The following is a 24,295-nucleotide window of genomic DNA, read 5'->3' as shown; positions in this document are numbered from 1 at the left end:
AATGTCCTAGTAAAGGATCCCCTTGGAATGAGTAACCATAACATGGTTGAATTCCATATTCAATTAGAGGGTGAGAAGGTTGGATCTCAAACAAGCATGCTAAGCTTGAATAAAGGAGACGATGAAGGTATGAGAGTGGAATTGAGTAGAGTGGATTGGGAAAATAGATTAAAGGGTAAGACGATACATGATCAGTGGTGTACATTTAAGGAGTTATTTTACAACTTCCAAAAAATATATATTCCACTGAGAAGAAAGGGGTGTAAAAGAAAAGACAGCCATCCGTGGCTAAGTAAAGAAATTAAGGATAGTATTCGACTAAAAACAAGGGCATATAAGGTAGCCAAATCTAGTGGGAGGATAGAGGATTGGGAAAACTTTAAAAGACAGCAAAAAATAACAAAAAGATTGATTAAGAAAGGGAAGATAGATTAGGAAAGTAAATTAGCAAATAATATAAAAACAGATAGTAAGAGTTTTTATAGTTATATAAAAAGAAAAAGGGTGGCTAAAGTAAATGTTGGTCCCTTAGAGGATGAGACCGGGAAATTAATGGTGGGAAATATGGAGATGGCAAAAACACTGAATGAATATTTTACATCAGTCTTTACAGTAGAAGACACTAAGAATATCCCAACACTGGACAAAGAGGGGGCTAAAGGGGGGGAGGAGCTAAACACGATCAAAATCACTAAGGAAGTGGCACTCGGTAAAATAATGGGACTCAAGGCGGATAAATCACCTGGACCTGATGGCTTACATCCTAGGGCCTTGAGGGAAGTGGCGGTAGGGATTGTGGATGCATTGGTAATAATTTTCCAAAACTCCCTGGACTCGGCAATGGTCCCGGCAGGCTGGAAAACTGCTAATGTAACACCCTTATTTAAAAAGGGCAGTAGACAGAAGGCTGGAAACTATAGACCGGTTAGCCTAACATCTGTGGTAGGTAAAATTTTGGAGTCCATTATTAAGGAGACAGTAACAGGACATTTGGATAATCATAATTTAATAGGACAAAGTCAGCATGGTTTTATGAAGGGGAAGTCATGTTTGACAAATTTGCTGGAGTTCTTTGAGGAAGTAACGTATAGGGTGGATAAAGGGGAACCAGTGGACGTAGTGTATTTAGACTTCCAAAAGGCATTTGACAAGGTGCCACACAAAAGATTATTGCTTAAGATAAAAAATCACGGGATTGGGGGTAATCATCTGGCATGGATAGAGGATTGGCTATCTAACAGAAGGCAGAGAGTTGGGATAAATGGTTCATTCTCAGATTGGCAATCAGTAACCAGTGGTGTTCCGCAGGGGTCAGTGCTGGGTCCCCAACTCTTTACAATCTATATTAACGATTTGGAGGAGGGGACCGAGTGTAACATATCAAAGTTTGCAGATGATACTAAGATGGGGGGGAAAGTAGTGAGTGAGGAGGACATAAAAAACCTTCAAGGGGACATAGACAGGCTAAGTAAGTGGGCAGAGATTTGGCAGATGGAATACAATACTGGAAAGTGTGAGGTTATGCACTTTGGCAGGAAAAATCGTAGAGCAAGTTATTATCTTAATGGCAAGAAACTGGAAAGTACTGAAGTACAAAGGGATCTGGGGGTCCTGGTGCACGAAACTCAAAAGGTTAGTATGCAGGTGCAGCAAGTGATTAAGAAGGCCAATGGAATGTTGGCTTTCATTGCTAGGGGGATAGAATATAAAAATAGGGAGGTATTGCTTCAGTTGTACAAGGTATTGGTGAGACCGCACCTGGAATACTGCGTACAGTTTTGGTGTCCATGCTTAAGAAAGGACATACTTGCTCTCGAGTCAGTACAAAGAAGGTTCACTCGGTTAATCCCGGGGATGAGGGGATGGACATATGAGGAGAGGTTGAGTAGATTGGGACTCTACTCATTGGAGTTCAGAAGAATGAGAGGCGATCTTATTGAAACATATAAGATTGTGAAGGGGTTGGATCGGGTGGATGCAGGGAAGATGTTCCCGATGATGGGTGAAACTAGAACTAGGGGGCATAGTCTTAGAATAAGGGGCTGCTCTTTCAAAACTGAGATGAGGAGGAACTACTTCACTCAGAGGGTGGTAGGTCCATGGAATATGCTGCCCCAAAAAGCTGTAGAAGCTACATCATTACATAAATTTAAAACAGAAATAGACAGTTTCCTAGAAGTAAAGGGAATTAAGGGTTACGGGGAGCGGGCAGGAATTTGGACATGAGTCTAGGTTCGGATCGGTCATGGCCCTGTGGGTAGCGGAGCGGGCCCAGGGGCCGTGTAGCCTGATCCTGCTCCTATTTCATGTGTCTAATTCTGTTAGATTCAGGAGATGGTTCTGTGATAGTGGATTGGTGGTTAGGATCAGATCAGCCATGATCTTATTGAATGGCGGAGCAGGCTCGAGGGGCCGATTGGCCTACTCCTGCTCCTATTTCTTATGTTCTTATGTACTCCACACTGCCTGACCTTGGTCATCTTCTAGATCTTACATACTGTTATGGATAGCAAGCTGGTTACAAAACAGAAAACAGAGAGTAGGGGTTAGGAGTAGCTACTCAGACTGGCAAAAGGTGGAAAGTGGTGTTTCACAGGCTGGGCCCACTGTTTACATAAACGATTTGTACTCAGGAATCAGAAGAACAATTTCAAAATTTGTTGTTGGCACCAAGTTGGAGGATAAAGTTAATACTGAGGAACACTGTGACAAAATACAAGAATATATTAATACCTTTCCAGAATGGGTGTGTAATTGACAAATGAATATCAATATAGATAAGTGTGAGGTGGTGTATTTTGGTAGGAAGAATGAGGAGGCCACATACTACTTGGAAATTAAGAGTCTAAATAGGGTAGAGGAGCAAAGTGATCTCGGGGTCCAGATACACAAATCACTAATAGTAACAATGCAGGTTAATAAGGCCATAAAATAAGCAAACCAAGCACTGGGGTTCATTTCTAAAGGGATAGAATTTAACAGCAGAGAAGTTATGTTAAACTGGTATTGAAACTTAGTTTGACCACACTTGGAATAGTGTGAACAGTTTTGGTCTCCATATTATAAAAAGTAGAGACACTGGAGAAGGTGCAAAAAAGACTTAGCCTGTCTATATCCCCTTGAAGCCTCCCTCTGTACCCAGGTTCCTTTGTGCATCAGCATTTCCCAATCTATCACCATTTAAATAATACTCTGCCTTTCTGTTTTTCCTACCGAAGTGGATAACTTCACATTTATCCATGTCATACTGCATCTGCCATGTATTTGCCCACTCTCTCAACTTGTCTAAATCGCCTTGAAGCCTCTTTGCATTCTCCTCACAACTCACAATCCCAACTAATTTCGAGTCGTCAGCAAACTTGGAAATATTACATTTGGTCCCATCATCCAAATCATTGATGTAGATTGTGAATAGCTGGGGCCCAAGCACTGATCCTTGTAATATCCCACTAGTTACAGCCTGCCAACCTGAAAATTACCCATTTCACAGAAATCACAGAAATCACAGAAACCCCACAGTGCAGATAGAGGCCATTTCGGCCCATCGAGCCTGCACCGACACATATCCCACCCGATCCCCGTAACCCCATTTATTCCTACTCTCTGTTTTCTGTCCATTAACCAATCCTCAATCCATGCTAGTATATTACCCCCAATCCCATAAGTCCTAATTTTGTTTCTTAGGCATTCCCTCGGAACCGAGGATGACTTGCTTCCACAATAAAAATGAGTTCTCAGGTGACTGATGAGTCCAGTGCGGGACCTACAGTCTCTGTCACAGGTGGGGTAGACGGTGGTTGAAGGGGCGGGTGGGTGGGGAGCTTGGGTTGACGTGCGCTCCTTGTGCTGCCTGCGCTTGGCTTCCGCTTGCTCCCAGCGAAGAGACTCGAGGTGTTTGGCGCCTTCCCGGATGCTTCTCTTACATTTTGTGCGGCCTTGGGCCAGGGATTCCCAGGTGTCGGTGGGGATGTTACACTTTTTCAAGGAGGCTTTGAGGGTGTCCTTGAAGCGTTTCCTCTGCCCACCTGGGGCTCTCTTGCCGTGCCGGAGCTCCGAGTAGAGCGCTTGTTTTGGGAATCTCGTATCGGGCATGCGGATTGATGCGCCATCAATTACTCAAAAGACTGAGGTTAAGCGAGTAACAACCAGGCTTTTATTTACTAAAGAATGAAGGTCTAGTCTCGAGTGGTCGACCCGTCCAGAAGACTAAGGGACTGGGAGGTAGTCACTTATATACCTGGAATAGTGGGAGGAGTCAGCCGAGGCATGTCCAGACCTGTACCTAGTGGAATACACATACACATACAGACAGGTATAACAGTGGTTTACCACATTCACCCCTTGTTTAAAAATGAGTCTGGCGGGGTGAAGTGTATTTAAAAGTTCGTGTATTGGAGTCTCTCCGGAGGTCTTGTCTGCCGCTGTGATCGACGTGGCGACGGCAGGGGTGGTGGAGCTTCCGGCGTTGTGTCCCGTGTCGTGTCCCGTGTAGGCTGGGGCCCTGGAGTGTAGTCCTCGTGGGTGACGGTCCAAGGCGAGCCGGCTGCTGGGGTTGGATATCGGGTCGTGGGGGGGGGGGGGGTGGTAATGGGTAGTGGGTTACAGCGGTCCCCGAGGGTGCGAGGTCTCGTATGGAGACTGTGTCGTAGTGGGTTACAGCGGTCCCCGAGGGTGCGAGGTCTCGTATGGAGACTGTGTCCTCCCGCCCGTCCGGGTACGCAATGTAAGCGTACTGGGGGTTGGCGTGGAGGAGGTTGACCCTCTTGACCAGGGGGTCCGTTTTATTGGCCCTCACGTGTCTTCTCAGTAGTACCGGCCCTGGGGACGTCAGCCATGGCAGTAACGATGTCCCCGATGTGGACTTCCTTGGGAAGACAAACATTTTCTCGTGAGGGGTGGCATTGGTGGCAGTGCAGAGCAGTGACCGAATCGAGTGGAGCGCATCGGGGAGCACCTCCTGCCAGCGGGAGGTCGGAAGGCCCCTAGACTTTAAGGCTAGTAGGGCGGCCTTCCAAACTGTTGCATTCTCTCTTTCCACCTGTCCGTTCCCCCAGGGGTTGTAACTGGTGGTCCTGCTTGTGGCTATACCCCTAGCGAGCAGGTACTGGCGGAGTTCGTCGCTCATAAACGATGAGCCCCGGTCGCTATGGATATAGCTGGGGAAACCGAACAGGGTGAAGAGGCTGTTCAGAGATTTAATGACCGTGGCACTGGTCATGTCCGGGCAGGGGATAGCGAACGGGAAACGGGAGTACTCGTCAATGATGTTGAGGAAGTACACATTGCGGTCGGAGGAGGGGAGAGGCCCTTTAAAATCGACGCTCAGGCGTTCGAAAGGGCGAGTGGCTTTTATCAGGTGGGCTCTGTCTGGTCTATAAAAGTGCGGTTTGCACTCAGCGCAGACTTGGCAGTTCTTGGTCATGGTCCTGACCTCCTCGATGGAGTAAGGCAGGTTGCGGGCCTTGATGAAGTGGAAGAACCTGGTGACCCCCGGGTGGCAGAGGTCATTGTGGAGGGCCCTCAGCCTATCGATCTGCGCGCTGGCGCAGGTGCCACGCGATAGGGCATCTGGGGGCTCATTGAACTTCCCAGGCCGGTACAAGATCTCGTAATTGTAGGCGGAAAGTTCGATTCTCCACCTCAATATCTTGTCATTTTTGATTTTGCCCCTCTGCTTGTTGTTGAACATAAAAGCAACTGAACGCTGGTCAGTGAGCAGGGTAAATCGTTTTCCGGCCAGGTAGTGCCTCCAATGACGCACAGCCTCCACAATAGCCTGGGCCTCCTTCTCGACCGCGGAGTGTCTGGTCTCCGGGCCCTGGAGGGTTCATGAGAAGAATGCCACAGGTCTCCCCGCCTGATTAAGGGTGGCGGCCAGAGCGAAGTCGGATGCATCGCTTTCCACCTGGAAGGGGATGGATTCGTCCACTGCGTGCATGGTGGCTTTGGCAATGTCTTCCGTGATACGGTGGAAGGCCAAGCGGGCCTCTGCCATCAGGGGAAAAGAGGTGATTTTGATCAGCGGACGGGCTTTGTCTGCATAGTAGGGGACCCACTGAGCGTCGTAGGAAAAAAACCCTAGGCACCTCTTCAGAGCTTTTAGGCAGTGGGGCAGTGGGAGTTCCATAAGGGGACGCATCCGGTCCGGGTCGGGACCGATGACCCCGTGTTCCACAACACAGCCAAGGATGGCGAGGCGGTCTGTGCGGAATATGCACTTCTCCTTGTTATATGTCAGGTTCAGGAGTTGGGCGGTGCGGAGGAATTTCTCGAGGTTTGCGTCATGGTCCTGCAAGTCATGGCCGCAGATGGTCACATTGTCTAGGTAAGGGAAAGTGGCCTGCAGCGCGTTTTGATCGACCATCCGGTCCATCTCCCTTTGGAAGACGGAGACCCCGTTGGTAACACCGAAGGGAACCCTAAGGAAGTGATAGAGGCGGCCGTTTGCCTCAAAAGCAGTATACTGGTGGTCTTCAGGGCGGATGGGGAGCTGGTGGTACGCTGATTTCAGGTCAATGGTCGAAAAGACGCGGTACTGCGCGATCTGGTTGACCATGTCAGCTATGCGGGGGAGTGGGTAGGCGTCCAGCAGGGTGTAGCGGTTTATTGTTTGGCTGTAGTCGATGACCAGGCGTTGTTTCTCGCCGGTCTTAACGACCACAACCTGGGCTCGCCAGGGGCTGGAGCTGCCCTCAATAATCCCCTCCTTCAGGAGCCGCTCCACTTCGGTTTTGATGAAAACCCTGTCTTCGGCACTGTATCGCCTGCTCTTTGTGGCGATGGGCTTACAGTCGGGGGTGAGGTTAGCAAACAGTGGGGGGGGTGGGACTCTGAGTGTGGAGAGGTTGCATCTGGTGCGCGGCGGGCAATTTGGAGGCTGCTGGCTGCGGACTGTGAGTGGGGGGAGGGGGCCACCGTACGCCAGCGTAACGCTTTTGAGGTGGCACTGGAAATCCAACCCCAGTAGGACGGCAGCGCAGAGGTCGGGCAGGACCAGGAGTTTAAAATTATTGAACACAGTCCCGTCTACTACTAGTGTCACCACGCAGTAGCTGCCAATGTCCGCTGACTGGGACTCGGAGGCCATAGAAATCCGCTGGTGCGCAGGCAGGACTGGGAGAGAGCAACGCCGCACCGTGTCAGGGTGGATGAAGCTCTCTGTGCTCCCGGAGTCAAAAAGGCAGTTTATTGCATGGCCGTTTACCTTAACGTCCATTTTGGACCGAGCTAGTTGGTGCGGTCTCGTTTGGTCCAGCGTAACAGAGGCCAGCGTAGGGGTCGGTGTGTCGCTGCGGGTATCAGATGGGGGGGGGTTGGCGGTCTGCTGCGTCCCGGCTGGTGTCCAAGATGGCGGCGTCCATGATTCCCATGTGGCTGGAGTCGTCCAAGATGGCTGCTGCTGCGGTGGTTCGCACATGGCTGGGGAGGCCCAAGATGGCGGCCCGCACGGCCCACACGCGGCGCTGTTGGGGGCCCAAGATGGCGGCTCGCACGGCCCACACGTGGCGCTGCTGGCGTTCGGGGTGGCTTTGGCCTTGCAGACGCTGGCGTAGTGTCCCTTTTTCCCGCAGCCCGAGCAGGTCGCATTCTTCGCCGGGCAGCGCGCTCTCGGGTGTTTGGCCTGGCCACAGAAGTAGCATTTCTGGCCTTGGGATACTGCTGTCTGGCTTTGCGACACTGCTGCGGTAGTTGGGCTGTTGTTGGGCTGTGGCTGGGGTGGCACGGTGCTATGGGGCTGTCCTACCGTGTCCCAGGTTGTCGTTCCCCGCGGCATCCACGGTGCAGAGGAGTAGGCTTCCATGCCCCGGTAGGCTGCGTCCAGCGTTAGTGCGATTTCGGAGGCTTTGTCGAGGGTGAGGTCACTCTGTTCCAGCAGTCGCTGTCGGGTGTAGTTGGACCTGTGGCCCGCTACGAAGGCATCCCGGATCAGTTCCTCCGTGTACTTAGCGGGCATTACCGCCTTACACCCACAGGCCCGGCCAAGCACGGACAGTGCTTGGAGGTATTCCTCAGTCGATTCCCCAGGTTGTTGCTTGCGACTCCCCAGAAGGTGCCTGGCGTATACTTCGTTCACAGGGCGCGTGTACTGGGTCTTGAGGAGCTGGAGGGCGGCTGTGTACGAGGTCGCGTCCCGGATGACTGAGTACACTCGGTGGTTCACCTTGGCGATCAGGACAGACAGTTTGTCCGCATCCGTTACGACCGCAGTGGAGGCAGTCAGGAATGTCTCGAAGCACGTGAGCCAGTGAGCAAACTTGGTGGAAGCGTCCGCTTCCCGACTGTCCAGGTCCAGGCATGCTGGTGTGAGGATCTTCTCCATTATAAAAAATTTAGTTAATAAAATTGATGCGCCATCAATTACTCAAAAGACTGAGGTTAAGCGAGCAACAACCAGGCTTTTATTAACTAAAGAATGAAGGTCATGTCTCAAGTGGTCGACCCGTCCAGAATACTAAGGGACTGGGAGGTAGTCACTTATATACCTGGAATAGTGGGAGGAGTCAGCCGAGGCATGTCCAGACCTGTACCTAGTGGAATACACATACACATACAGACAGGTATAACAATGGTTTACCACACGGACGATGTGAGCATGGTCAAAGCTTCGATGCTGGGGATGTTGGCCTGAGCAAGAACACCGATGTTGGTGTGCCTATCCTGCCAATGGGTTTGCAGGATCTTGCGGAGGCAGTGTTGGTGGTACCTTTCCAGTGCTTTGAGGTGCCTGCTGTATATGGTCCATGCCTCTGAGGCATACAGCAGGGCGGGTATCACTGCTGCTCTGTAGACCATGAGCTTAGTGCCAGGTTTGAGGTCCTGGTCTTCAAACACTCTCTTCCTCAGGCGACCGAAGGCTGCACTGGCACATTGAAGGCAGTGTTGGACTTCGTCGTCGATGTCTGCCCTTGTTGACAGTAGGCTCCCGAGGTATGGAAAGTGGTCCACGTTGTCCAAGGCCTTGTTGTGGATTTTGATAATCGGGGAGCAGTACTGTGTGGTGGGGGCAGGTTGGTAGAGGACCTTTGTCTTACGGATGTTTAGTGTAAGGCCCATGCTCTTGTACGTTCCACTGAAGGTGTTGACGATGGTTTGGAGTTCGACCTCCGAGTGAGCGCAGACGCAAGCATCGTCTGCATACTGTAATTCGACGACAGAGGATGGGACAACCTTGGATCTGGACTGGAGGCGACGGAGGTTGAACAGTTTCCCGTTTGTTCTGTAAATTAGCTCCACTCCAGTGGGGAGCTTACTGAGTGCGAGATGGAGCATTGCAGCAAGGAAGATCGAGAAGAGTGTTGGTGCGATGACACAGCCTTGCTTGACCCCGGTCCATACATGAATTGGGTCTGTGGTGGAACCGTTAGTCAGGATCACGGCTTGCATGTCGTCGTGAAGCAGGCGGAGGATGGTGACAAACTTTTGAGGGGAGTCGAATTTGAGGAGGACACTCCATAATCCCTCACGGTTGACAGTGTCGAAGGCCTTTGTGAGATCAAAGAAGGCCATGTACAGCGGTTGGTGCTGTTCCCTGCATTTCTCTTGTAGTTGACGCGCGGTGAAGATCATGTCCATTGTGCCCCTTAGTGGGCGGAATCCGCATTGCGACTCTGGGAGGAGCTCTTTGGCCACTGGGAGCAGGCGATTGAGGAGGATTCTTGCGATGACGTTCCCTGTTGCAGACAGCAGGGAAACTCCTCTGTAATTACCGCAATCGGACTTGTCACCTTTCTTGAAGATGGTCACAGTTACGGCATCTCTGAGATCGCCTGGCATGCTCTCCTCCTTCCAGATAAGAGAAATGAGTTCATGAATTCGCGCCAGTAGTGCTTTTATTTAATAACCTATTGTGTGACACCTTATCGAATACCTTCTGAAAATCTAAACACACCACATCCACTGGTTCCCCCTTATCTATTCTGCTAGTTACAACCTCAAAAAACTCTTAACAGATTTGTCAAACATGATTTCCCTTTCATAAATCTGTGTTGACTCTGCCCAATCTTACTATTATTTTCTAAGTGCCCTGTTACCATGTCCTTAACAATAGATTCTAGCATCTTCCCTACTACGGATGCCAGGCTAACAGGTCTGTCGTTCCCTGTTTTCTCTCTCCCTCCTTTTAACAACAACAACTTGTATTTATATAGCACCTTTAACGTAGTGAAGCATCCCAAGGCGCTGCACAGGAGTATTGTAAGACAGAAAAGTTGACACCGAGCCACATAAGGATAAATTTTGGCAGGTTACCAAAAGCTTGGTCAAAGAGGTAGGTTTTAAGGAGCATTTTAAAGGAGGAAAGAGAGGTAGTGAGGCAGGGGATTCCAGAGCTTAGGGCCGAGGCAACAGAAGGCACGGCCACCAATGGTTGAGTGATTATAATCAGGGATGCTCAAGAGGGCAGAATTAGAGGAGCGCAGATATCTCGGGGGTTTGTGGGGCTGAAGGAGTTACAGAGATAGGGAGGGCCGAGGCCATGGAGGGATTTGAAAATAAGGATGAGAATTTTGAAATTGAGGCGTTGCTTAACTGGGAGTCAATGTAGGTCAGCGAGCACAGGGGAGATGGGCGAACGGGAATGGTGCGAGTTAGGACACGGGCAGCCAAGTTTTGGATGATCTCAAGTTTACGTAGAGTGGAATGTGGGAGGCCAGCCAGGAGTGCATTGGAATAGTCAAGTTTAGAGGTAACAAAGGCATGGAGGAGGGTTTCAGCAGTGGATGAGCTGAGGCAAGGGCCGAGATGGGCAATGTTACGGAGGTGGAAATAGGCGGTCTTTCTTAAATAGTGGGGTTACATTTGGTACCTTCCAATCCGCGGGAACCATTCTAGAATCTGCAATTTTGGAAAATGACAACCAATGCATCCACTATCTCTTTGGCCACCTCTTTCAAAACCCTAGGATGTAGGCCATCAGGTCCAGGGGATTTATTGGCTTTCAGTCCCGACCTTGGTTTGTAAAGAAGTCTCTCATGCAATACTTTGTCAAAGGCCTTTTGGATGTCCAGGTACACTACACCATTTAATTCGGGATACGCCCCATTTAATTCGGGACGTCCTCTCTTTCAAAAAAGTCTAAGAAGTTGGTTAAGGAAGATCTATCTATTAACGCTGATTCTCTCTCCACAGATACTGCCTGATCTGCTGAGTATTTTCTGTTTTTATTTATAATAGAGAAGGGTGAAGCTGTGTCTGTGCCTTTAACGGCAGCTGCCCAGACACAGGGTGCTGTCCCTTTAAGAATGAGTGACGGGGACAATCCAGATTCCTCTTTCAGGTTTTCTGGGGATGTCAGGAGCACAGCGCGCAGGCGTGGGACAGGTTCTGCGTGGTCGCTGGGCGGAGCTGCAGGTCGGCGGGAGCGGGGTCGGGAGATGAATAAACTGCGGGTAGGCTGCACCGCAGGGTTTACAAAGTTGGAGAACGGCCTCAGGCCCGAATGAGATCCAGCGGCCCGGCGGGCAGCAGCGGTGAGGCTTTTTCTTGGTGACAGGCCTGGGTTACGCGCCACCATGTTGGTGGAGGAAAGACAGACCGGTTCCACCTGCAGCAGGGCGCATGCGCGGCCATCTTGGTACAGAGTGTGGGCGGGGCTTCAGGGTCCCAGTGACCAGGAGAGACAATCATTGACTCATTGATTCTATTCTCACTCTGCACACAGCGGGTGTAGAACTGAACCCAACCAGAGTAGAGGGAGGGGGAAACTGGGAGTGGAGGAAAGAAATGTTGGAGATGGTGTGATGGGTTTGGATTTCAGCACAGGGAGGAGGGAGAGTGTGTGGGACGGGGATTTACAGCTTTGGGGGAGCAAGAGAGGAAAGAATGTTCCATAAAAACTAGAATTGTCTGTTCTGAATTTCTATCCTGTATTTACAGTGATGACTTTTGTAAACTCCTTTTACAGGCTGTTAGAAGGGGAGGATTTGCAGACATGAAACTCAAACCAAATATCACGTCAAGATCTGACAGAGTCACTCAATTCATCAGGACCTGAATATCATCGGCCTTTGAATGTGGAAGGAGGAATGTTTGTCTGTTCTGTCTGTGGGAAAAGATTTCAAACATCAGTGTGACTGGAAAAGCACCGAGACACACACACCCAAGTGAGAGTGTTCCAGTGCACTGACTGTGGAAAGAGCTTTAACCAGTTACACAGCCTGAAAAAACATCGCACCGTTCACAGAGGGGAGAAACCGTACACGTGTTCTGTGTGTGAACGAGGCTTCAACTGATCATCCAACCTGGAGAGACACAAGGACACCCGCACCACGGAGAAACCGTGGAAATGTGGGGACTGTGGGAAGGGATTCAATTACCCATCTCAGCTGGAAGCTCATCGACACAGTCACACCGGGGAGAGACTGTTCACCGGCTCCGTGCGTGGGAAGGGATTCACTTACTCATCTGCCCTCCTATCACACCAGCGAGTTCACAGTGATGAGAGACCTTTTAAATGCACTGATAGTGGGAACTGCTTTAAAAGTTCTGAGGGACTATTTGAACATCAGCGAGGTCACACTGATGAGAGACCGTTCAGTTGCTCTCACTGCGGGAAGAGGTTCAGGCATTCTTGCAACCTCATTGTATACCAGCGAGTTCACACTGGGGAGAGGTCGTTCACCTGCTCCATGTGTGGGAAGGGATTCATTTGTTCTTCCCAACATCTGAGACGCCAGCGAGTTCACACTGGGGAGAGGCCATTCACCTGTTCTGTGTGTGGGAAGGAATTCACTCAGTCATCCCACCTCACTGTACACAAGCGAGTTCACACTGGGGAGAGACCATTCACCTGCTCCATGTGTGGGAAGGGATTCACTCAGTCATCCAACCTGCTGAAACACCAGCGAGTTCATGATCGACTGCAGGGGTTGGATTCTGCTGATATTACTGCTGTTAATCACATCCAGGACTGAACCACGTTTATTCTGGTAGTTCGCGTTTGTTTCTGCTAATTTTAATAACTCCTATAACTGGGCTGGAGTTTAATATTTTGATATGTCAAATAAATCAGCTTTGTTTCAAACACACAGGCCTAGAAATTCAGTTTGCACAGTTTTGGGGCGCTAAAGTCGGGCGCTCGGTAAATTTAGCGCCCGCCGGAAACTGCAGGCCAACTCGCCGAAATTCAGTGAAGTTGGACCAGATTCTGGCCGAGCGCTGAAACTGGCGCTGCAATGCTGTGTTCAGGCGCTAATCCGGCGATGCGGCTTGATATCGCTGATTCCGGGCGCAGCGCAGGTGCGGTCATGTGTTGAGTGTCAGCAGACACCCTGACGCCGGCCAGCTCTTAAAGGGGGAAGGGTCAACTTTGACTGCTGCCACGCCCTGCATGCTGTAGCGCTGCAACTGGGCCTCAGCACTGGTGGTGTGCCAAAACAACGCCTGGAGGAATGGAGAGGGCCCGTGACAGAGCACAGCGCTTCTCTGAGCATGCGCTGAGTGTGCTCATCCATGGGGTACACAAGAAAAGACGGATTGTGTGCCCGGCTAGTGGCAGGAAGCCTCCCAGGAGCCAGTTCAGGAACGCCTGGAGCAGAATTGCCCGCAGGGTCTCATCCAACTGCGATGTTCCCAGGAGTGCGGACCAGTGCCGCAAGAAATTCAATGACCTCAGTCGGATGGTGAAGGTGAGTACCCTTTCCACTGTCCCCCTCATCCTTGCATGTGCACCTCCCATTAGGGCCAAAGGGACATCAAAGGCCTAATGCCCAGCCCTCCTCCCGCTGCAATGGCACTTGCATGTTAATCAAAGCTCTTTCTGCACTTATCACACTGTCCAAGCTATTCAGCCATGGGAGGGCTCCCACACAGCAACAGGGCAGCACACTGTCCAAGCTATTCAGCCATGGGAGGGCTCCCACACAGCAACAGGGCAGCACACTGTCCAAGCTATTCAGCCATGGGAGGCCTCACACACAGCAGCAGGGCACCACACTGTACTTAGAGGCCCTCCTTTCTCTTGCAGGCCAAGCTGGCGAGGAACGCCAGGAGCCAGGTAGCGACTGGTGGAGGGCGTCCCGACTACCAGGAGCTGACTGATCTGGAGGAGAGGGTGGCACGACTCCTGCGTGCCCGGGTGACAGGCCCTGTCGCGATCGGCGATGCGGACCCTGTACTGGAACCCACTGGTAAGGACATGACCGGGTGCACCTCTCTCCTTGCCCTCGCGCATCAGATGTACATCCTTCCCCACTGACCGCAAAATGCGCATAATGCACCACTGCGGCCTCCCTGGCTGTCGGCCTGTCCTCACTCTAAAGCTACACTTGTGCCTTCCTGCTTTCAGCTGCTGAGGAGGAGGTGCTCCCTGAAGCACAGAGAGCCAGGCCCTCGGAGGAGGAGGACGTGGAGGACCAGGAGGAAGGCGGCACCTCCGGGCATCCCTCCTCTGCGCCAGCAGATGGCAATGGAGGGGAGACGTCTGGCATGCAGGAGCGCCGGGGGGAGGCGGTGGAGGGGAGGCCAGAACCTGGTACCAGTGGCGTGGACGCACGCGGCAAGGGCCCGGCAGCAGGGCAGCCTTCTGGCCAGAGGGGGGAGGCGGTGGAGGGGAGGCCAGAACCTGGTACCAGTGGCGTCGACGCACGCGGGAAGGGTCCGGCACCACGCCGCCCTTCTGCCCAGAGGGGGCAGGTGGTGGAGGGGAGGGGAGAACCTGGTCCCAGTAGGGTGGCCGCACGCGGCAAGGGTCCGGCGCCACGCCAGCCTTCTGCCCAGAGGGCGAGTCCGCCCTCCAGTCCGGAGTCGGACGTCGCCCAGGAGGTGCGCCTCCTGCACGACATGTCGGCGGCGTCGGAGCGGCGCCACGGGGAGTTTATGCAGGTGGTGGAGCAGATGCCTCGCGCCATGGAGAGCCTGGCACATAGTGTGGTGGCTTTCGCCGAATCACAGGCCAGGGGCCTGGAACAATTCGCGGCAGCGCACGCCAGGGGGGTGGACCTACTTGTGGCAGCGCACGACGGGGGTGGACCTACTTGTGGCAGCGCACGACGGGGGGTGCAGCAACTCGCCGCAGCGCAGCACGCCAGTCGCCACATGAGAGGTGCTGGGCAGACACTGGCACAGCAGCTGCGGTCACATGCCAGGGCAGTTGGGGCACTAACTTCTGCCACCCTCGCACTGGCGCGGAGGCGTCGCCAGGCGAGCCGCCACCCTGCTGCAGCACAGCGGTCTGGCGGCCAACACATTGGTGCGCTTGCTCCCCTGCCAGGCCGGCCGAGTGCCAGTGTCTCTGGCGAGCAGCGCGCGCCTGCCATCAGCCAGCTTGTCCCCATTGGTGCAGGCGACACTGCCACTCCCCCAGCCAGGGTGCGATGAGCTGCTGCAGGAACTGAAGATGGCCACCCACAGCTGCAGCAGCCACCAGCCGGCCCCTCCCGGGCCGGCCCTCGTGTAGGGCGACCCCCAAGGGCATCTGGCGAGACGCATTGTCGCCCTGATGAGCCTTCCCCCAGCCTTGCCCCAGCCTCAGGGCCCAGCTTGAGGCGCAGCTGCAGGTCGGGCCGGGGCAAGAGAACGCTCTCTAAGGACTCGCCCTCTCGGCACGCCGAGTAGAGTGTGGCGAGCGCGGGTTTTGGTCATGCGGGGGCTTCTGTTCTGGGGGGCATTATCTTGTTTGTTTTTATGGGGGTGTTTGTGTTGGGGGGGGGGGCGTTTTTTTGTAAGGCCGGTGAGGAAGGCCATTTGCATGTGGAAGTTTTGTTAGTCCTCCCAGGTTTTGGGAGTGACAGAAGTTTTCGACTGTTTTTTGGAGGTCTTCTCTGTTTTGCTGTTCCATGTGGGAAGGGCCCTGAGTTTGTGAAATAAAGATTTTTATTTTTTCACCATGTGCAGGTGTCATGTTTCAACTGGTTGTTGGGTTAAGCGGCTGAGGGCTTGCGGAGCGGCTGCCTTCAGCGGCGTTCATTGGCCCAGGCCATTCCCTGACAGGGGGCCTAGAAGTGTCGAACAATAAGCCACCGGCGGACGGCCCTTGGACCTTGTCGCTCCCTCCTAGGCTGCTCCTCCTCCTCCTCCTCCTCATGGTCCTCCAGCTCATCCTCTTGAGGTGGTGGGGCAATGTCAGGTGGCAGTGCCTGAGTCCTGCGGATCGCCAGGTTGTGGAGCATGCAGCACACGACGACGAACTGGGAGACTCTATCCGGCGAATACTGAAGAGCTCCTCCGGAACGATCCAGGCAGCGGAACCGTTGCTTGAGGACGCCTATCGTTTGCTCTATTAGGTTCCTTGTGGCTTGATGGCTTTCGTTGTATGCCACCTCCGCTGGGGTCGTGGGCGCGCGGAGCGGGGTCATGAGCCATGTACACAAAGGGTAGCCCTTGTCCCCGATAAGCCATCCCCTTGGTGGAGGCTGTGCCTCGAACATGTCAGCCACAGTAGTCTGGCGCAGGATAAATGCATCGTGGCTGCTTCCTGGGAAGCGGGCATTGACAGCTAGGATGCGCTGCCTGTGGTCACACACCAGCTGCACATTTAGGGAATGGTAGCCCTTGCGGTTGCGGTAATGCTCGGCATTGTGGATAGGTGCCCGCATAGCCACATGCGTGCAGTCAATGGCGCCCTGCACCATGGGGAAGCCCGCGATCCTGCCAAATCCGACTGCACGCTGCTCCTGCTTGTGTTGGGTCATGGGGAAGGAGGTGAATTGGTGTCTCCTCGCGTAAAGTGCATCGGTGACCTGCCGGATGCAGCGATGCGCGGTGAACTGGGAGATGTTCGCTATGTCCGCAGCAGCGGCTTGGAACGAGCCGCTTGCATAAAAGCTGAGAGCCACCGTGACCTTCACTTCCACCGAGAGAGATGTCCTGCACATGAGCTGTGGCCGCAAATCTGTGTGAAGCAGCTGGCAGATCTCTGCAACCACCTCCCTCCTGAAGCGCAGCCTCTTCACACAATGCGCCGCAGTCATGGTGAGATAGGACACCTGCTGCCGGTATTGCCTGACTGGGTAAGGCCTACGTTGGCGACGCCTGATGGCCCCTCTGCGTCTAGGCATGGCTGGCCCTCTGTCACAGCGTCTGCGAGCCCTTCGCACAAAATGCTGCAACTGAGGGTTGGCACCCCATACAGCCCCCATTATAAAGTTCCAAACAGCCAAATCACAAGGATGCAAATGTCAAAGCACTGGCTAGAAGCCAAAAATACCTCTCCTATGTTGTCCGAAATCAGAAATCTCTGTGCCTTGCTCTCTGTCCAGAAATCCAAAGCAGTAAAGTCATTGCAGCGAAATGGCTGGCCTTTATGGGTGAGTGGATGTGCCCTTTAATTAGCGCTCCCCGAATCCCACAGGGCCTCTGTTGAGTTCCACTTCACAGTTCTTAACAGCGCCACGCCCACATTGGGCGGGCGCCACTGAATTTCCGGTTTGGGGCGCACAAACGGCGTTGCACACCCAAATGACGTCATAAGATGCACGCGCAGCTGAGCGGGCGCTAACACTTTGCGCCGGCGCTAAATCCCAACTGAATTTCGGCGTAGGTGCAGATCCAGCGGCGCCCGGGCGCTAAGTGGCTAGCGCCGGAAATATACCCTTTTCTGGCGCTAACGGCTGGCGCAAACAACTGAATTTCTAGGCCACAGTGTGTCGAGTCCTTGATTTCTCCAAGATAAGAGGAGACTAACTGATGTCCTGTTACCGACTGCTCCATTTTTGGGCCTTTTCTCCTTTCTAACTCTAGATTATTTCACTTCTCATACCTTCGGTTACTCTCATGGACAAGTCCCAGCTCGCCATATATTCCAGAGTGCCTCTCCTAGCCTTGGTGTCCAGGGAAGGTATCGGTAACACGCCCAGGGTCACTAAACACAAAACCCAGTCTGTTAATCACTGCCAGCGACTGGACTTAGCGTGTGACCTACAGCATCTCTCTCACCTTCGATGTGTGAATAGAGCATCACGCCTCAGAACCTGGTTTTAAATTTAAATCCACTCAGCAAATGTATTTAACAAGTAAACACATCACATCAAATCATTGGCAAAAAGCCAGAGGGGAGATGAGACATTTTTTGCTCCGTGAGTTGTTGTGATCTGGAATGCACTGTCTGAAAGGGTGGTAGAAGCAAATTCAACAGTAATTTTCGAAAGTGAATTGGATCTACTTAAAGGAAAAGTTTGCAGGGCTATGGGGAAAGGGCAGGGGAGTGGGACGAATTGGCAGTTCTTTCAAAGATGATCACGGCCCTATAAGGCAGCTCTATATTCACAGGAAAAAGGCTGATATCTAACTCCCCGAGAACAGAGAAAGATTCCAACTCTCTGAAAACACCTTGAATTCTTTCTAAAAGCCTTTCAAATGCTGACAGATTCCTTCCTTCTTTTGAAATTCCACTTCCGTGCGCCGGGGGTGCAGGCAGTGCTGGGCACAGAGGGAGCAGCAAACCAAGAGGGCAGGCTGGGTGTACCCTGAGATTTCTGATTGAACAGGTTAATAAGGCCATTAAAAAAACAATCCAAGCACTGGGGTTCATTTCTAGAGGGATAGAATTGAACAGCGGAGAAGTTCTGTTAAACTTGTATCGAACATTGGTTAGACCACACTTGGAGCACTCTGCACAGTTCTGGTCTCCATGTTATCAAAGGATACAGAGGCACTGGATAGGGTGCAAAAAAGATTCACAGGGATGATGCCAGAGCTGAGGGGATGTACTTATCAGGAAAAAACTGAACAGTCTGGGGCTGTTTTCTCGAGACTTGAGTGGCATGGATAGAGGATTGGTTAACGGGCAGAAAACAGAGAGTCGGGATAAACGGACCTTTCTCAGGTTGACAGGCTGCAACTAGTGGGGTGCCGCAAGGATCAGTGTTGGGTCTCAGCTATTTACAATCTATATTAATGACCTAGATGAAGGGACCGAGTGTAATGTATCCAAGTTTGCTGATGATACAAAGCTAGGTGGGACAGTAAGCTGTGAGGAGAACACAGAGTCTGCAAAGGGATACAGATAGACTGAGTGAGTGGGCAGTAAGGTGGCAGATGGAGTATAATGTAGGGAAATGTGAGGTTATTCACTTTGGTCGGAAGAATAGAAAAACGGAATATTTTTTAAATGGTGAGAAACTTTCAGATGTTAGTGTTCAGAGAGATTTGGATGTCCTCATGAAAGAATCACAGAAAGCTAGCGTGCAGGTGCAGCAACCAATAAGGCAAATGGCATAGAAACATAGAAGATAGGAGCAGGAGTGGCCATTCGGCCCCTCGAGCCTGCTCCGCCATTCAATGCGATCATGGCTGTCCATCCAAATTCAGTACCCTGTCCCTGCTTTCTCCCCATATCCCTGGATCCCATTAGCCTTAAGAAATATATCTAACTCCTTGAATATATTTAATGAATTGGCCTCAACTGTCTTCTGTGGTAGAGAATTTCACAGGTTCACCACTCTCTGGGTGAAGAAATTCCTCCTCATCTCAGTCCTAAATGGCTTACCCCTTATCCTTAGACTGTGACCCCTGGTTCTGGACTCCCCCACCATTGGGAACAGCCTTCCTGCATCTAGTCTGTCTAGTCCTGTTAGAATTTTATAAGTTTCAATGAGATCCCCTCTCATTCTTCTAAACTCTAGTGAATATAAGCCTAATCGACCCAATCTTTCTTCATACGTCATTCCTGCCATCCCAGGTATCAGTCTGGTAAATCTTCGCTGCACTCCCTCAATGGCAAGAACATCCTTCCTCAGATAAGGCGACCAAAACTGCACACAATACTCAAGGTGTGGTCTCACCAAGGCCCTGTACAACTGCAGCAAGCCATCCTTGCCCCTGTACTCGAATCCTCTTGCTACGAAGGCCAACATACCATTTGCCTTCTTTACCGCCTGCTGCACCTGCATGCTTACCTTCAGCGACTGGTGCACAAGGACACCCAGGTCTCGTTGCACTTCCCCTTTTCACAATCTATTGCCGTTCAGATAATAATCTGCCTTCCTGTTTTTGCCACCAAAGTGGATAACCTCACAGTTATCCACACTATACTGCATCTGCCATGCATCTGCCAATCGCCCAACCTGTCCAAATCATACTGGAGTTTCTCTGCATTCTCCTCACAGCACACATGCCCACCCAGCTTTGTGTCATCTGCAAACTTGAAGATATTACATCTAGTTCCCTCGTCTAGATCAGTAATATATATTGTGATTAACTGGGGTCCTAGCAACGATCCCTGCGGTACCCCACTAGTCACTGCCTTCCACTCGGAAAAAGACCCATTTATTCCAACTCTTTGCTTCCTGTCTGCCAGCCAGTTTTCTATCCAAGTCAGTACCTTACCCCCAATCCCATGTGCTTTAACTTTGCATGCTAGTCTGTTATGCAGGACCTTATCGAAAGCCTTCTCAAAGTCCAAATACACCACATCCACTGGTTCTCCCTTATCTATACCAGTTACATCCTCAAAAAATTCCAGTGGATTAGCCAAGCAAGATTTACCTTTTGTAAATCCACATTGACTTTGTCCGATCCTGCCACTGTTTTCCAAGTCCTCTGCTATTACATCTTTTATAATGGACTCTAGCATTTTCCCCACTACCAATGTCAGGCTTACCAGTCTATAATTCCCCATTTTTTCTCTACCACCTTTTTTAAATAGTGGGGTTACATTAGCTACCCTCCAATCCATGGGAACTGTTCCAGAGTCTATAGAATTTTGGAATATGACCAGCAATGCATCTGCTATTTCTAGGGCCACTTCCTTAAGTACCCTAGGATGTAGATTATCAGGCCTTGGGGATTTATCGGCCTTCAATCCCATCAATTTCCCTAACACCATTTCCCTAAAAATACTGATTTCATTCAGTTCCTCCCTCTCATTAGACCCTATGTCCCCCGACATCTCTGGGAGTTTATTTGTGTCCTCCTTTGTGAAGACAGAACCAAAGTAAGTATTTAATTGGTCTGCCATGTCTTTTTTCCCCATTTTAAATTCCCCTGATTCTTACTGCAAGGGACCTACGTTTGACTTCACCAATCTTTTTCTCTTAGCATATCTATAGAAGCTTTTACAGTCAGTTTTTATGTTCCCTACAAGCTTACTCTCATACTCTATTTTCCCCCTCTTAATTAATCTCTTTGTCCTCCTTTGCTGAATCCGAAACTGCTCCCAATCCTCAGGCTTGCTGCTTTTTCTGACCAATTTATATGTCCTCTCGTTGGATCTTATGCTATCCCTAATTTCTCTTATTAGCCACGGTTGAGTCACCTTTTTTGTTTTATTTTTATGCCAAACATGGATGAACAAATTCTATAGTTCATCCATGCAATCTTTAAATGTTTGCCATTGCCTATTCACCATCAACCCTTTAAGTAACATTCCCCAATCCATCCTATCCTACTCGCACCTCATACCATCGTAGTTTCCTTTATTTAAATTCAGTACCCAAGTCTCTGAATCAATTACTTCGCTCTCCATTTTAATGAAGAATGCTATCATATTATGATCGCTCCTCCCCAAGGGGCCTCGCACAAGATTGCTAATTAATCCTTTCTCATTACATAATACCCAGTCTAAGATGGCCTGATCTCTAGTTGGTTCCTCGACATATTGGTCCAGGAAACCATCCCGTATACACTCTAGGAATTCCTCTTCCACAGTATTGTTACTAATTTGGTTAGACCAATCTATATGTAGATTAAAGTCACCCATGATAACTGCTGTGCCCTTACTGCACGCGTCTCTAATTTCCATTTAATGCCATCCCCAACCTCAGCATTACTGTTTGGGGGTCTGTTTGGGAATCAAGGGATATGGATATCCAAAGTGGTGTTTAGGTCGATGATCAGCCATTATCTTATTGAATGGCAGAGCAGGCTCGAGGGGCCATGATAGAGGTCTTTAAAACTATGAAGAGGTTCGATAGGGTAGACGTAGAGAAGATGTTTCCTTCTGAGGGGGAGTCCAAAACTAGGGGCATAAATATAAGACAGTCACCAGTAAATCCAATGTGGAATTCTTTACCCAGAGAGTGGTGAGAATGTGGGACTCGCTACCACATGGAGTGGTTGTGGTGAATAGCACGGATACATTTCAGGGGAAGCTCGATAAGTACACGAGGGAGAAAGGAATAGAGGATATGCTGATAGGTTTGGATGAAGAGGAGCAGGAGGAGGCTCGTGTGGAGCAGAAACACCGGCACGGACCAGGTGGGCCGAATGGCCTGTTTCTGTGCTGCAGACTCTGTAACTCTGAATTTCTCATCATTGTGGGAGCCGATATTAGTCAAAAACTGCTTCTTGGGCATTTCTGACAGTCAATATTAGTCGTCAATATTAGTCGAGACTGAACCAATCACAGAGCTCGGTGACAGATTGAATCATTCCTCTCTCCAGCCTGTAACCGATGAAACTTGTAACACTAAGGCTGAAATTCCACTGCCGTGTGCCGGGGGTGCAGGCAGTGCTGGGCACAGAGGGAGCAGCAAACCGGCTTCAGAGAGGGCACGCTAGGTTTGCCCTTGACCTGGGCTTTCCGTTGAGCGTGTGCTGGGGCCCAGTGGGATTTCACTGCTCCGGGGCATTTCTGAGTGTGTCACAGGAACATTAGGAACAGGAGGAGGCCATTCAGCCCCTCGAGCCTGCTCCACCATTCAGTTAGATCAGGGCTGAGCCGTATCTTAACTCCATTTACCCGCCTTTATTCCACATTCCTTGGAATAATTACCTCACAAAAATCGATCATCTCAGTCTTGAAAGCTCCAATCGACCCACAGCATCAACAACCTTTTGGGGGAGAGAGTTCCACATTTCTACTACCCTGTGTGTGAAAAAGTGCTGCCTGATTTCACCCCTGAATGGCCGAGCTCTAATTTAAGGTTCTGGCCTCTTGTTCTTGATTCCAGCACCAGAGGAATCCACCATGGCCTCCCCTCTCCTTATCTCTGTAAACTCCTCCAGCCCTACAACCTCTGAGATCTCTGCCCTCCTCCAATTCTGGCCTCTTGCGCATCTCCGATTTTAATCGCTCCACCATTGGCGGCCGTGCCTTCAGCTGTCGAGGCGCCAAGCTCTGGAATTCCGTCCCTAAACCTCTCCGCCTCTCTACCTCTCGTTCCTCCACTAAGACATTCCTTAAAAACTACTTCTTTGAACAAGCTTTTGGTTATTTGCCCAAATATCGCCTCATGTGGCTCAGTGTCAATTTTGTTTTATAACGCTACAGTGAAGCACCTCAGGATGTTTTACTAAGTTAAAGGGACCAATTAAATGCAAGTTGTTGTTGTTACTCTCCAAACCCCCCTCACCCCAACTCCTCTTTCACCCCTACTCTCCAACCCTCCTCACCAACCCCCCTCACCCCAACTCCTCTTTTACCCCTACTCTCCAACCCCCTCACCCCAACTCCTCTTTCACCCCTACTCTCCAACCCTCCTCACCAACCCCCCTCACCCCAACTCCTCTTTTACCCCTACTCTCCAACCCCCCTCACCCCAACTCCTCTTTCACCCCTGCTCTCCAACCCCCTCACCCCAACTCCTCTTTCACCCCTACTCTCCAACCCCCTCACCCCAACTCCTCTTTCACCCCTACTCTCCAACCGCCCTCACCCCCATCTCCTCTTTCACCCCTACTCTCCAACCCCCCTCACCCCAACTCCTATTTCACCCCTACTCTCCAACCCCCCTCACCGCAACTCCTCTTTTACCCCTACTCTCCAACCCACCTCACCCCAACTCCTCCTTCACCCCTACTCTCCAACCCCTCACCCCAACTCCCCTTTCACCCCTACTCTCCAACCCCCTCACCCCAACTCCTATTTCACCCCTACTCTCCAACCCCCCTCACCTCAACTCCTCTTTTACCCCTACTCTCCAACCCCCCTCACCCCAACTCCTATTTCACCCCTACTCTCCAACCCCCCTCACCCCAACTCCTCTTTCACCCCTACTCTCCAACCCCCCTCACCCCAACTCCTCTTTCACCCCTACTCTCCAACCCCCCTCACCTCAACTCCTCTTTTACCCCTACTCTCCAACCCCCCTCACCCAACTCCTCTTTCACCCCGACTCTCCAACACCCTCACCCCAACTCCTCTTTCACCCCTACTCTCCAACCCCCTCACCCCAACTCCTCTTTCACCCCTACTCTCCAACACCCTCACCCCAACTCCTCTTTCACCCCTACTCTCCAACCCACCTCACCCCAACTCATATTTCACCCGTACTCTCCAACCCCCCTCACCCCAACTCTTCCTTCACCCCTACTCTCCAACCCCCTCACCACAACTCCTCTTTCACCCCTACTCTCCAACCCCCCTCACCCCAACTCCTCTTTCACCCCTACTCTGCAAACCCCCTCACCCAACTCCTCT

General features: G+C 51.2%; 1 protein-coding gene across 1 annotated transcript in view; it reads left to right on the top strand.

Moving 5' to 3' along the window:
- Nucleotides 1-13,684, top strand: part of LOC147119094 (uncharacterized) — a 29,728-nt gene extending 16,044 nt beyond the window's left edge. The window contains exon 3 of the mRNA XM_085984030.1: nt 12,249-13,684. Within this exon, the coding sequence (XP_085840156.1) occupies nt 12,249-12,911 (663 nt within the window). The 3' untranslated portion in view covers nt 12,912-13,684. The remainder of the gene's footprint in view (nt 1-12,248) is intronic.
- Nucleotides 13,685-24,295: the final 10,611 nt, after the last annotated feature.

This window comes from Somniosus microcephalus, chromosome 4 (genome assembly GCF_052327205.1).
Source record: "Somniosus microcephalus isolate GS21.2 chromosome 4, FLI_Smic_1.0, whole genome shotgun sequence".
NCBI lineage: Eukaryota > Metazoa > Chordata > Chondrichthyes > Squaliformes > Somniosidae > Somniosus > Somniosus microcephalus.
The sequence above is the reverse complement of the archived record's forward strand: the minus strand, read 5'-3'. Positions and strand labels throughout refer to the sequence as shown.